At 39.4% G+C, this 14,126-nt stretch overlaps 1 protein-coding gene across 1 annotated transcript in view; it reads right to left on the minus strand.

Annotated features, from left to right (window-relative positions):
* PRKN (parkin RBR E3 ubiquitin protein ligase) overlaps positions 1-14,126 on the minus strand; it is a 797,047-nt gene that overhangs the window by 657,948 nt on the left and 124,973 nt on the right. The window contains exon 2 of the mRNA XM_068152890.1: positions 8,803-8,966. Within this exon, the coding sequence (XP_068008991.1) occupies positions 8,803-8,966 (164 nt within the window). The remainder of the gene's footprint in view (positions 1-8,802; positions 8,967-14,126) is intronic.

The following is a 14,126-nucleotide window of genomic DNA, read 5'->3' on the forward strand; positions in this document are numbered from 1 at the left end:
ATTCTATTCTATTCTATTCTATTCTATTCTATTCTATTCTATTCTATTCTATTCTATTCTATTCTATTCTATTCTATTCTTATCCCACCTGAGATGATTCACAATCCCTGCTTTATAATAGATTTTCCTTCGGTTGCTCATCTAATCTCCCTTACATTTAGTAAATACCATGTAATTAAGCATAACTCTCTCTCTGTCAAACCTTTCAGGTCGAGCTGAACCCTTTTTTATCTGAAATTCCCACAATCCTTCTAGCTTTCTGATAGCCAGTGTAAAAATGTTTATACCAGCATGGTGTACATTTCTGCATGTATCCTTTCTTCCTCTTATTATTCTGATGAATTGCTGCTCCACTTTCTCTCTTCTGTTTGTCACAGTGACAGAACATAAATTCAAAAAATTAGTTTGAGAAAACCAACATAAGTTTCCACAAAAGTTACATAAAATATTATATAAAAATTCCAGTATAATAAAGTTGAGCATCTCAGTACATTCAGAAGGAAAGCACCACAATTTCCACTACTAATAAAGAAAAGGGGAACTTTTTCAGAAAGAATAAGGATTCTAATTATATATACCCAGCTGGCAATTTTAAATTATTGTCATTTATGGCCATTGAGACACTTTTGCTACAAAATTCAGAAAGTAGAAACATTAAAATGTTTTAAAATTGGATTGATTATTCCTTTCCTGAAGCTCAGATACTTTAAATTATGTGTTCTTAAGCTGCAGTAATAAACACACTGCTCTAAGATAAATGGTAAACAAATACCCCAAATCACCATCTAGGGTAATGAAAATAAGGCAGGAATAAAGGTTATATGATGTTGGTTAAAGAGGAAAGTAGCTATTATTTTCTGTACTAAACATAATTGCATACATTTATCTGTTCTGTACTCACATTATGGCGCATACTGTGAAAGATAGGAATAGATGGATATGTAAAAGATGCTAAGGTAGTACAGTAAAAATATTTTATAGGATAATTTGGGATGAGCTCTATAAGAAACAAATCACAAAGTCAGAGCTCAGGTATATCATGCGTACCAATATACAACAGTAAAACTTTTATATATTTCTATCACACTGTTTTATGTCAAATAGTTAATAGGGAAGAACTATATTAGAAATGGTTTTGAAGTTTAAAGATGTTTCATTAGTAGTACCTTTTCTCATATTACTTCTAGCATAAAACTAGCAACTCTGCTAACAGAAGTGTAATCTCATCAACAAAAAAAATTGCTAATATTTACATACCTTTTCAAAACATACCCAAAATAAGGTGATAACCTTTTATACATCACCACACATCTATGAACAAACTGATACGAAGATAAAGCATGAATTACAGTACCTCACAAGAGGGCCTGCCTGTTTTCCTGCCAGGAACACTGGCATCACGAGATGAAACAATCCTCCCCAGATTTCCCACAAGGCCTTCCCACTCGCTGCAAATTATCCTGTAGTTCTCTAGCCTCTTGCAGATTTGAGAGCTACTTGTTTAGAAACAAGAACATCAGAAAACAAGGTCATCAAGTTAGTACAGAAGCTCATCACCCAATGAGAGACAGGAACCATAAGCAGAAGGCAATGTTTGCTCACAGGCAGGGAAGATGATCTGGAAGGCAACTTAGTTTTTTCACTATCCTCCTCTTTCTTTAATAGGTAAGAAAAAGGAAAGATTAGAAAGAACATCTAGTTTCCTACTGTTGAAACACTGCAATGGGCCAGAAATGCTGGATAGAAATAGGATTTCAAAGAACTGGACTTGTCTGGGAAAGGCAGAGGTGTAATCAGGAAAAGTGACTTGAACTAGTAATACGAAAAGCAGCACAAAAGAGCAAAACACTGATAATTCATTCTGGAACAGCACTGGACATAGCAGAAATGGGAGTCACTTCCATACTTTTGTGGATGGAAGGTGAAAGCATTTCACACTAACTGTGGTGCTCCTACAAGACAATAAGGATTTTGTGTGTATGTGTGTGCACACACATGGAAGAGAAAAAGGATGAAAGAACAGAGAGAATAAATGAGAGAGGAAATGAGAGTGACAGAGAATGGGAGGGAAAATGCTGGCTCATGGAAAGTCAATGTCGTCATTTTGAGTAAATCAATGAAGCCAGTGTTGTACCTGAAGAAATAACAACCTGCTCTGTATATGAAAAAAGTGAAAGCAATTTAATTTGTAGAACAGGTACTTTTGATGATTTATTTGGTCTAAATGAGGAGAAAAATTGTATTGCTCCATTCTGCTCATTACTGAGCTTTTTTTCCCCTAAACACTTCACATTCATTTCTTCAACAGCCTCTCAGAGTTCATAAGAAAGCCTCTAAAAATTCTAAATTCATTGAGGGTTGCTCCAATGAAATAGCTAAGGAATTATATACCTAACTTTTGCTTTGATAGCTCCTAAAATAATTGTCTTACTTCTCTTTAAGCCTGCACTGGTGCTATTTTTTGAGATGAACAGTGTTATTTTCTTACAGGGGGCCTTTGCTCTCATAATGCAACAACTCTGTTCTTTTTATTTTTTCTTTCACCACTTCTTCCCATCGAAGACACTCCTAACAGGAGTAATTCTGTGTCTCCTAGAGTATGAAGGATCATGGGTGATGAAAACTGTAATCAGATATAAAGCATTTAAGCTTTCCTCTCACATTTTCAATTAAAATGAGTAGAAAAAGCTTTAAAATAAAAAATAAAAGAAGGAAGAAACCCAGAGCAGTTTACTAAATAGATGTGTGACCTTGATAATTACAAATATTAATGTATTACATATGACATTTTAGATACTCGCAAAAAGCTTAAATATGTAAAATCAAGACTAAAGCAAAGAAATTATAATGAAATTATAATTCCATCTTTCCATTGAAGGGGCATATTTGGTATGCAATTTGGTATTTTAAAATATATTTGCAACACTGAAGTTTCCAGTTCTTCCTTTATGATTTTATTTTCCAGACATAAAACATTCAGCGTTAAAGAACGATCCACATATACTCCGTCCCTCTTTCCCATTTCTTAATCCAGTATTAAAAGAGTAGAATGGTAATCACTTAAAAGCAGAATGGAAATGTGTTACTTGCTGGGTTTGAAGGTCTAATTTATTAATGCTGTCAGATCTTGATCTGCCAGAACAATTAATGAACAATGTGTCCTCAAACAGATATGGAAAACCTGTAGAGCTGGCCCTAGTTTAATTCCATACTAAATATGGCTACATGGTACTTTCTGCATTCATTATGGGCCTACAACACCACAAACCTTGGACAAACTTACTTAACATGTAGAGTCTCTGTTATCAAGTACAGTGAGGCTGTAGCCATCCAAAAGAAACAAGAGTGAGCAGTACTGTTATCCACTTGTTTCACCAAGTCCATGTTACTGGCACAACAGATGGTATCTCTAGAGTTCCTTTATTACTGTAATGTGCCTAAGTATTCCTCAGCTAGATTTTTCTGTTTTGAAGAAATATAACGCACACCTCTTCCAGCATTACAAGCAAGAAAAGATCCACAGGCTGATCAAATATTGACCCAAAATACTGATTTAAACACAGACATAAAATCATTTTCTCTCTTTGAATTTCACACAGGATGATTGATTCAGTCAAGATGTCTGTGAGCAAATCTCTCCAAACAGTGTTTATGTATGCAAATGTTGGCTCAAATGTACTCTGTCACCCACAAAACTGCTGAATACCAAAGATGTTCCTGTGAGTGATTTGGTATCCTATATATCAAACTGTAGGTTGCACTGAAAGGCCCTGCTTGTTTTGTGTGTCAAAAGACCTGCTCTAATCTTGTGTTCATGGGTTTATAATGAGCACATGGGGGGGGAGTGCAAGGGTGAGGGGGTTTTGGCTGGTTAGGGACACATTTTGCACTGTGTCACCTGGTTTCTCCCTTGTACATTCAGTAAACTGACAGAGAAATAGAAGAAACGCTGGTGGTTCTATTGTACTGAGTTGAGTTGTGTTTAGAGAGTAAGAAAGTTGCCATACATTTTGGTACACAAGGTCCTTCTTTGATAAAACGTAATGTTCTGTTGGTCAAATACGTGATTTCTCCTAAAAACCCCATTGCTCACTAAGAACAATTGTATTAGCAATACTCTACTTTCAAAAATACATAAAATCTGACAAAACTTAGACCTATTGTCACACAGTGCTCTTCATGTCCTTGATCTTTTCCCACAATCGTACTGGAAAGTGCCTTAAATTGAACTGGGTGCCCTCTGGATTGACCTGTAATTGTTTACTACTCAGAAACCCTTCCACAATGAAGCGTGCCCTTTCCATGCTAATATTACTTACAGCACTATTTTTTCTCTACTACTTCTCTTTCTCTTTCTACTACTCCAGTTATGCCATTCCTTTTTACTAATTTTCAGTTATGCTCATCAGTTCACATACTAGAGCTTCTACTGATATTTGTTTGTTTGTTGAATGTATGTATAATTATTTTAGGAAAGCACCTATTTGGATGGATGCAGTCAAAGCCAAACTGACGTGAATCATATGCTCCAAGCTTTGAGCCTATGCTCCCATTAAATGCAAGCTAATTCTGATTGAGAAGATGTCTCAGCGCAGCACTGCACAAAAGCAAAAAAATTCTGCTACTAATCACATACTTTGTCCTTTTGTGTTTCAGATAAATCTATCGTCTACATTTACCTCACAGAGGAAACATTGTCAAAAAGAAATGGTACTGGATTAGGAAAGAAGACTTAATTCCATCTCTGTTCTGCTACTGACTGTGAACAAGACAGACTACTGATTCCCTCCAAATCATGTTTTATTAATTTACAGTGTAAGTTCTGCAAGGCTGGGAATACCTCTTACAAACTCTCTGCAAAGACTTTCTTCACACAAGGGAGTTCTCACTTCTGCAAGAAACAGCAAGTCTGTACTAATGTAATACTGCATCTATTACCAGTAGTAAAGTACAAATGATTTGCATTGAGCAAAACTGGTATAAAAAATAATATGTATTTTGCTTCCAGAAGCCTTATTAACTGCATTTTGCCATTCTTGAAGACAAAGGAGATACTGGTTTAAACCATCATTTCCTATTATAATACTTCAGTGTTCCTGATACACAGCTACCTCCTGTTTAGTCTTCTGCTAAGAGTGAAAGAACAGTATTGTAAGACTGCTGCAAGAAGGTCCTACCACTGTTCTCAGATACTTATGGCACCCTTCTGAAAGAATTCCTATTCTGAGTATATATTAATTAATTACTTCTATTCATTCCAATGTGAGCTGTAATCAGCAGGGAGCTCTTCATCATTCTTATAATAGCACCCTTAAAGTGGCACCATTTGTTGTGCTTTCAGGAAGCAGCTTATTGCTTTCATTCCTTCTTATGAGATCTGAATTTACAGGTTTCATTCTTCATCCACTCATTACCAATCTTTCTTTACTATGGCTCTAATTCAGTAGTTGCCCTTTAGTCACTAGTTCAGATACTGATTTCTGTGCACAGCTGAATCAGTGTCTAATCTTCCTCTCTTTTTTCAAGAACAAAGCACTTTTCTAAGGTACCAAATTAAATGTGTCCACACATTTCACTTCTATCCCTTCTACAATTTTTAAATGTTCTTGTTTATATCAAATTACTTATTTAAGATCTCAGCTTGGTACTTTCCTTCTTATACTAATTAGTTTTTAATGTTTGCCCATTTTAGCTTTTTAGATCCTAGTAGCTGTCAAGACAAATCTAGATGTTCAGTGAGCCAATAAAGTTTGCTCTTCTTTGGTATTTCCTCTATCCCTGCCCTATACTCCTGCAATTATTGCAGCTTTTCCCATGTATTCTATAATCTCATTATCTCTAATACTATCAGCTCTCCCTCCTGACCTCTAGATTCTCCCACAGTATCTTAGGCAAATAAGTTCAAAATTAACTTAAGAAAAATGGAATGACAAAATGGTCTTACCAGAAAGTCTACATTACCATGAACTGAAGTAAGTTAAAAGCATCAGCTGAGTATATATCTATGCTGTGTTTACTTATTCTGCATGCCAATCCATAGGTCTAGAAAACAAGAGCTAGCTAACTTGCTTGCATGTGATGTTAACTCTGAATTTACAAATGCAACACAAATGCCAGCAGTTAGTATCTCACTGGCATTCAAGGTTTACTAGTATTCAGCTGCTTATGCAAAAGGCTCCTAAAAGCCTACCACAGGAAATCAAACACTCAAATTCTCAACTGTTCTTCTAGTGCTGAGAAATAAACACATACACACAAATATCCAATCTAAATCTGCCCTCCTCCAGATTAAAACCATTTCCCTCTCATCCTATCACTACAAACTCTTGTAAAATGTCCCTTCCCAGTTTTCTTGTAGGGCCCCTTCAAGTACTGGAAAGCTGCTATAAGGTCTCCCTGGAGCCTTCTTTTCTCCAAGCTGAACAGACACAGCTCTCTCAGCCTGTCCTCATAGGGGAGGTGCACCAGCCCTCGGATCATCTTGGGGGTCCTCCTCTGGACCTGCTCCAGCAGTTCAATGTCCCTTTTATGTTGGGGGCATCAGAACTGGACAAAGTACTCCCAGTGGGGTCTCATGAGAGCAGAGTACAGGAGCATAATCACCTCCTTCATCCTTCTGGTCACACTTTTGGTGCATCACAGGAAATGGCTGGCTTCTAGGCTGCAAGCACACATTGCCAGCTCATGTTGAATTTTTCACCAACTGTGGGTTCAGTGCAGACTGCATTTGAATCCAGTCATCTCTCTCTATTTCTGCCTCCCTTATACTATGCAACTTTTCGATTGTCTCCTGCAGCTCAGCCACCTGCTGCAGGAGGTCCTCCATCTGAGCACATTTTTTGCAGACAAGTTTATCCCCCATCTCTACCCCCAGAGAAGGGTTGAGGTATTGCCCCAAGCTCAAGGTCTGCACAGCTGTTTGTACCTTTGGCAGCTCCATCAGGGTGGAGACACTGGTCCCCCCAGGATGAGCAATATGGACTCCCCTGACAGGGAGTAGACTGCAACACCTACTCACAGTCCAGTACTCACCAAGCTGCCTGAGGGGTCAGTGAGGACTGAATGTCTTACCTGTAGAGTTGTGACTTAAGACACATAAATACAGAAGTATAGAGATTAGATGATGTGAGACAGGTTTTGAACTTCCTATCTGCTTTAGAAGCTGAGAGTCAAACAAATGAGTCTAGGTCCCGTTTGCTAAATAATAAGGTCTTGACTGCACACAGTTAATTCTGACATTCCAAAGAAGTTAATTGTCAGGAGCAGGCCTCTATATTTCAAAAGCTAGTTTCAATTTACCCTGGAAAAAGACTGTACATTGTAGCTGACAGCAAACTTGGTTGCAAGTATAAAACTGGGCTTAAAATCTGTGCTTCACACTGACATAAAATGGTAATAACACCAATACCTACAGCTTCCCAGGAAATTCTAAGCAGTTCAAAACCTTCTGAGAAAACAACCTAGACACCCAAAACTAGCAACCAGCAACTGACAACTTCTACAAGTCACATGATTTTAATTTTTTTTCATTCTTACCTTTGCAAGTATATGTTTTTACATATAAGTGAAGTGTGTTGCTATTTATGCCATGAATATGTATCCACAGGTGATGTGTTGGAAAGTGACAACAATTCACATTTCTATACCTTCCTTTGCATGCAGAATCTCCTAAAACTCTTTGCAAAGCAATCAATATCATATCCAAGCAGGAATTATCATAGGGTTATCAATACAGGAGTGACTTTCTGAACCCAGGTTTAGCAGCCTTTATAAGTGCAGCAATACTTCTGAAATATGAGTACAAATTAATCTGAAGTATTTCTGCCTGTGAGGGATCTTCTGTATAATCACCTACACTACTACAGATTACACCTGCAGTTCTTTGACACCGCTGTAGAAGGACAGCAATTTCTTAAATCAGTATTTGCACTCTGCTGAAAGGCCAGGAAGTTTCCCCAAGTTCCCCAAATGTCTTAAATAGGTGATCTTATGCTAAGCCGTGGCTACCTGAGTGAGCATACAGCAGAAACCGAAATATTTCTAAAGCAACTGCGGCAGCACCGGCAATGGTGGCAGACACAACAAGGAAGAGAAAATTGAACCTATGTTAGCATGTTTACTATTGCTCACCTCAGATGAACACCCCTCTGCATTATTGAAAAGAATAGTTAGCTAATCTTCAGGAGCTGAAATTCAGATACCTACTTACAATCCCTCTTCCATGCTCCTTGCTCCTCTCTTAGCTGCACACATTTATGAGTTCAGTGGTTTGGAGTACACTTCTGTGGACTTTCTGATCTCAAACTGTATCTCCAGCAGCTCATTCACCTGTGTGTTCATGCAGCAGCAGCGCATGGAGCAAACGCAGCCATGTAGCTATCCTCCAGGGGTCACAATTGGGTTACAAATTCTGTAAATGTGATGACTGTGTAGTCTGATTTAGAACAATTTATTCACATCCTTCTTCATTAAGATTCAAATGAAATAAGTAAGATAGAAATTCAACAGACACAGAAATTGTGCATGCCTTGCTTCTGTAGTCAGTAAACATTTATTCACTAGGCACAGCTCTCTCTTGTGCTCTCTCTCTCGTATTCTCTCTTCCCCTATCCTTCCTGCTTGCTGTTTTAATGCATAATTAAGAAGGTCAGAATTAATGAAGCAGTATGGAGTAAAGTTCAAGGAATCCCCAGGCACTATTTTTTCTATTAGATCTCAGGCATGAACATCAGATTGGCAGCATTAGTCAGAGGCAGTGTAGTTGGCAGCAATCCAGAAGTGAAGCTGCCAAGGGAGACATACCTGCAGAGTCAAGTCATTGCTGAGCTCCCGCCCTGCAAAAATCACCCGCAGCTGGTCAGCTGGAACTCCCTGTCGCTGGGCAACCGCCTCCTTCAGCTGGAGGATGCTGGCATCTGAATCAACCTCCACCGGGAATCCATGGCTGGAGTTGAACCTAACAAACACTGAACAAGCGCAGAACACCTATTAAAGCAAGCATTTCTAATGACGTGTTTGTTCTAGAGTGATTACTTTTCAATTTCAGAAAGCATGTACTGTTTGCAGAGACAAAGTATTTATATTGCAGTGTACCATTTCAAAACACATCACAGAGTGTTTAGCAACCAATAAGATCTACGTGTTTCCCCTCAGTAGTGTTAGAAAATACAGAAAATAATCGGTCTCAGAAGAAACTCAGCTAGGCATCTGTGTAAGTAGCTGCTAACTAGCACAAGAGATTTTCAGTTCAGTCCTAACTGTCGTGGGCACAGGAGTGTTTTCTGTGTTCTTTGTGCTCTTCCACAATGCATATAATAAATAAATGCAGGAATGCCTTAAAGGTATGCCTTAGAGCCAAAATATATTAAAAATATATGGGAAAAAATTCCTTGTTACACAGTATAGCACAGTCACATAAACTGGTTTCCTACAGATAAAATTCTACAGAAGACAATGATGGGAAAAAAATGCACAGTAGCAGAAGTGTTTGGAAGTGTTGTATCAGAGCATGGTCTTTTCAGAGTTCACTAAAATATCTGCAGTACATAACTCTTGCTGGCACCCAGCTTCAGTGCAGAAAATCACTACTGCACCAGTCATATTGTTTTTAGAGCTGTAGCAAGTGGTTCTTACATCTGAAGAAGTCTGGCAAGCAAACTCATAAACTTCCTGCCATTCAGCTAGCAGAACTGTTTTTCATAAGGAGCCTGAATGCACTCACCGAGACTGTGGTCAGGCAAATGACTACAAGAACTATAGAACAGGGGAAAAAAACCTCATTTACATCCATATCAGTCATGCAGATTGTATGAACAGTAGGCATGTCCCAGTGGACAACTTCAACCAATAGCTCACAGGCAGGAAGCAAAAGAATTAGTAAAATTCAATATAAAACAAAAAGGTGTTTATATCCATTAGATAGCAGGTACTTGTCACCTAAACTGCTTGGGTATTGATTGCAACAGCCAGTCTTCTTATTACTCAATTCAAGTGCAGTATTTTAACTGAAGATGTTATTCCTTTGCATTTTTTATGACTAACAGAAGCATAAGGTCAAAAGTACTCACATAGTTTAAAAATGAAAAATCATATTTTTATGATTTTTCAAACACAACTCCAAAGTGCTCAGATACTTTAGTAGCATTTGAATATGGCTGAGGATTCTGCCATTGTTTTGCTGAGCAATAAATACTGTAAATGTTTGCAATTTCACATATTTAATTCATATTTGGGTAATCTTTAAGGGACCACCAATAAAATTTAACACAGCACCAGGTTATGCACTTGAAAATACCCTCTTAATGTACTAAAATGCCCTGAAATGTTTAATCAGAGACTCCTGTAGCACAATTCATTAGTGGTTTTGATCATAGAATCACAGAATCATAGGATGATTTTGGTTGGAAGGGACATCCAAAGGTCATTACTCCAACCCTACAGCAGTAAGCAGGGGCATCCTCCACTAGATTAGGTTGCCCAGTGCTCTATTGAGCCTGACCTTGAACATCTCCAAGGATGAGGCCTCCACTACCTTCCTAGACATTTTCCTGTGTTCCACTACCCTCATGGCAAAGAAGTTCCTCCTAAGATCCAATCTAAACCTACTTTTTTCTAATTTCAAACCATTGCCATACCCTTTACAGTCTTCTTGTAGGCCCTTTCAGGTACTGGAAGGCCACTATTAGGTCTCCCTGGAGCCTTCTCTTCTCCAGGCTGAAAGAGCCCAGTTCCGTCAGTCTGTCCTCTTAGGAGAGGTGTTCCAGCTCTGGATCCACTCCATCAGGTCCCCGTCCTTCTTGTGTTCAGGGCACTAGAGCCAGACACAGTCTATTAAAGGTGCTTTGGAAATGACTGTAAAGTATACAAACTCTACATTCATACTGCTCAGAAAAATCAGGAGAATTTTATTATGATTATGGTTTGTAGGGTAAAGGATGATTTATAGAACAAAAACATACTTGCAGCTAATGAAGATTTCCCATCTTTCTAGGAACACTCATAATATTCAGCTGTAAATAACACTATCAGGGCCAGTAGCAATACATATAGTTAAATAGTGGGGAATATATATTTTTATATGGTAAGCTCTATATGCATATATATATTTTTTTTTTATACATTTATATAGATATGCCCACACACAGACATAAAATGCATACATGTGCATCTCCAAAGGATTTCTTTGTTTAGTGTTGTTAAGAGAAGGCTGAGAGGGGATATTATTAACAGCTATCAATATCTGAGGGGTGGGTGTCAAGTTGCAGGTGACAGTCTCTTTTCCATGGTGCCCAGTTAATGCGACAAGGAACAACAGGTATAATCTGGAACACAGGAAGTTCCACGCAAACCTGAGGAAAATATTACTGTGAGGATGCTGGAGTGATGGAGCAGGCTACCCAGAGAGGTTGTGGAGTCTCCTTCTCTGGAGACTTTTGAAACCCACCTGGATGCACTCCTGTGTGGCCTGCTGTGACAGTTTTAAGCTGTGCCTTTATGAAAGGGACAGGTACTGGAACACTTTGGCTGAATCTTTTGGTGTAAAATGAAAACAAAGATATTCTAAATGAATTTCATTGGTAGATTGGTAGAATGCAACTTTAAATTTTAACTTTAGTTCAGTTTGAATCTCAGTCAGTTCAGTCTGTCTTTTTCAGTCTCTCTGAGCAACAGCCGTGCTCTGTCTGTGCTGGACGGAGTCAACCTTGAGCTAACTGAGCTAACCACATAAGAAGCTAATTCTTGCGTACGCTTTGAGCTAACATTATTTCCTCCTTAATAATTACCTTTTCTCTCTCTAACCCCTTTTTGGGAAAAAAGGGAGGTAGGGGCAGAAGGGTGTACAGTTCGGGGGACCCTCCTGGCTGGAGGAGGGAAAGGTTTTCTGTGTATTTCTGTATATATTGTAAATACTGTATATTGTGTATATATTCATCTGCATTTCATCCTGCTTGTAAATATAGCTTATCCATATTTTTGCTTCCCCAATTGAGTTAGCTGTGGTTTCTTTGTGTGGAGGGGAGAACTGAACTTTCTCTCACCACCACACCTGCCCTAGGTGATCCTTTGGCAGGGAGGTTGGACTGGATGATCTCTAGAGGTCTCTTTCAACCCCTAACATTCTATGAATCTCTGATTCCTATGTAATAAATGGGCTGACAGCTTGGCCAGGAGTTTGCTGTGGGGGACGGTGTCAAAGGCCTTGCTGAAATCCAGGTAGACTACATCCACAGCCTGCCCCACATCCACCAGGCGGTCACCTGATCATGGAAGGAGATCAGGTTGGTCAGGCAGGACCTGCCCTTCCTGAATCCATGCTGGCTGGGCTTGATCCCTTGGTCGTCCTGCAGATGCACTGTGATTGCCCCCAAGATGATCTGCTCCATAATCTTGCCTGGCACTGAGGTCAGGCTGACTGGCCTGTCATTTCCAGGTTCCTCCATCCGACCCTTCTTGTGGATGGGCATCACATTAGCCAGGTTCCAGTCATCTGGGACCTGTCTGGTGAGCCAGGACTGGTGGCAAATGATGGAGAGTGGCTTGGCCAGCTCATCTGCCAGCTCTCTCAGCACTCTAGGATGGATTCCATCCAGCCCAATGGACTTGTGAGTATCCAAGTGGCTCAGCAAGTCCCTAACTACTTCTTCATGGATTTCAGGGGGGTTATGATGGTCTATGACCGTTTGAGGCTGTGCCTCTAAGAAAGGGACAGTGCTGGGACACTCTGGCTGAATGTTTTGGAATAATAACGAAAACAATCAGATATTCTAAACAAATTTCATTGGTAGATTGGTGGAATGCAACTTTAAGTTTGAGTTCAGTTGGAATTTTTCTCAGTTTCTCTCTGTCCTGCTTTTCCAGCCTGTCTGCTTCTGAGCAGCCAGAGTTTTGACCTTGGATACCAGATAAGCACTAATCCTGCATGCGCTTTTGAGGCCTAACAAAATTTCATCCTTATTAATAACCTTTTCTCTCTCTCTAGCCCTTTTTGGGAAAAAAAGGAGGTAGGGGAAGAGAGGGAGGTACAGAGGGGGAACCCTCCTCTGTCCGGAGGAGGGAGTTTTGTTCCTGTATTTTTCTTTGCTGTATATTTCTGTATATATTGTAAATACTGTATATTGTGCATATATATATATATAACATGCATTTCATTTTTCCTTGCAAATATAGCATTCCTTTTGCTTCTCCGACTGAGTTAGCTGTGGGGTTTTTTTTCCTCTTTGTGGGGGAGGGAGAGCTAGGCCTTCTCTCAACCCACTACATGGTCCCTGACCCCATCTACCAGTTCAGAAGGCCAGTTATCCTGGAGTCCTCCTGCCTTACTGTTGAAAATGGAGGCAAAGAAGGTATTTAGTACCTCAGCCTTTGCCTCATCTTTAGTTACAATGTTCCCCGCCAGGTCCAATAAGGAGTGGAGGTTCTTCTTGCCCCTGTTTTTAGCATTCATATATTTATAAATGCTTTTTATTGTCTTTCACAGCAGTGGCCAGCTTGAACTCTAACTGGGCTTTTGTGTCTCTAAATTTTCTCCTACATGATCTAACAACATCCTTAAACATATCAAGACTTGCCTCCCCTCCCTTTCCAAAGGCGGTACATCCTCTTTTTTTCCCTTAATTCCTTCAAGAGCTGCTTGCCCATCCAGGCCGGTCACCTTCCCTGCTGGCTCATCTTTCAGCACACAGGCACAGCCTGTTCCTGTGTCTTCAAGAGTTCCTGCTTGAAGTAGGTCCAACCATCCTGGATGCCTTTGTTCTGAAGGGCTGCTACCCAGGGTACTCTCTGAATTAGTTGTTTAAATAAGCTGAAGTCTGCCCTCCAGAAGTCCAAAGTGAGGGTTCTGTTATTGCTCCTCCTTATTTCCCTGCACATTTAAAACTCCACTATCTCATGGTCGCTGCACCCCAGACAGCCTCCTACCATCACATCTCCTGCCAGCCCTTCTCTTTTATGAATACAATATGGAAATACACCAGTTCCCAAATAAAGTATTGATATCCTGAACATTGCATGCCTCAGAAAAATACAGGATCTCATTGCACTACCAAAATGGAGTCAGCAACAAAATTCAATCACTTAGGATACAATATGATGAATAAATTTTCCTTGTGAAGTAATACAAGAATCAT

Source organism: Melanerpes formicivorus, unplaced genomic scaffold, assembly GCF_026170545.1.
Source record: "Melanerpes formicivorus ecotype bairdi unplaced genomic scaffold, bMelFor1.0.p_v2 SCAF_2, whole genome shotgun sequence".
Lineage (NCBI taxonomy): Eukaryota > Metazoa > Chordata > Aves > Piciformes > Picidae > Melanerpes > Melanerpes formicivorus.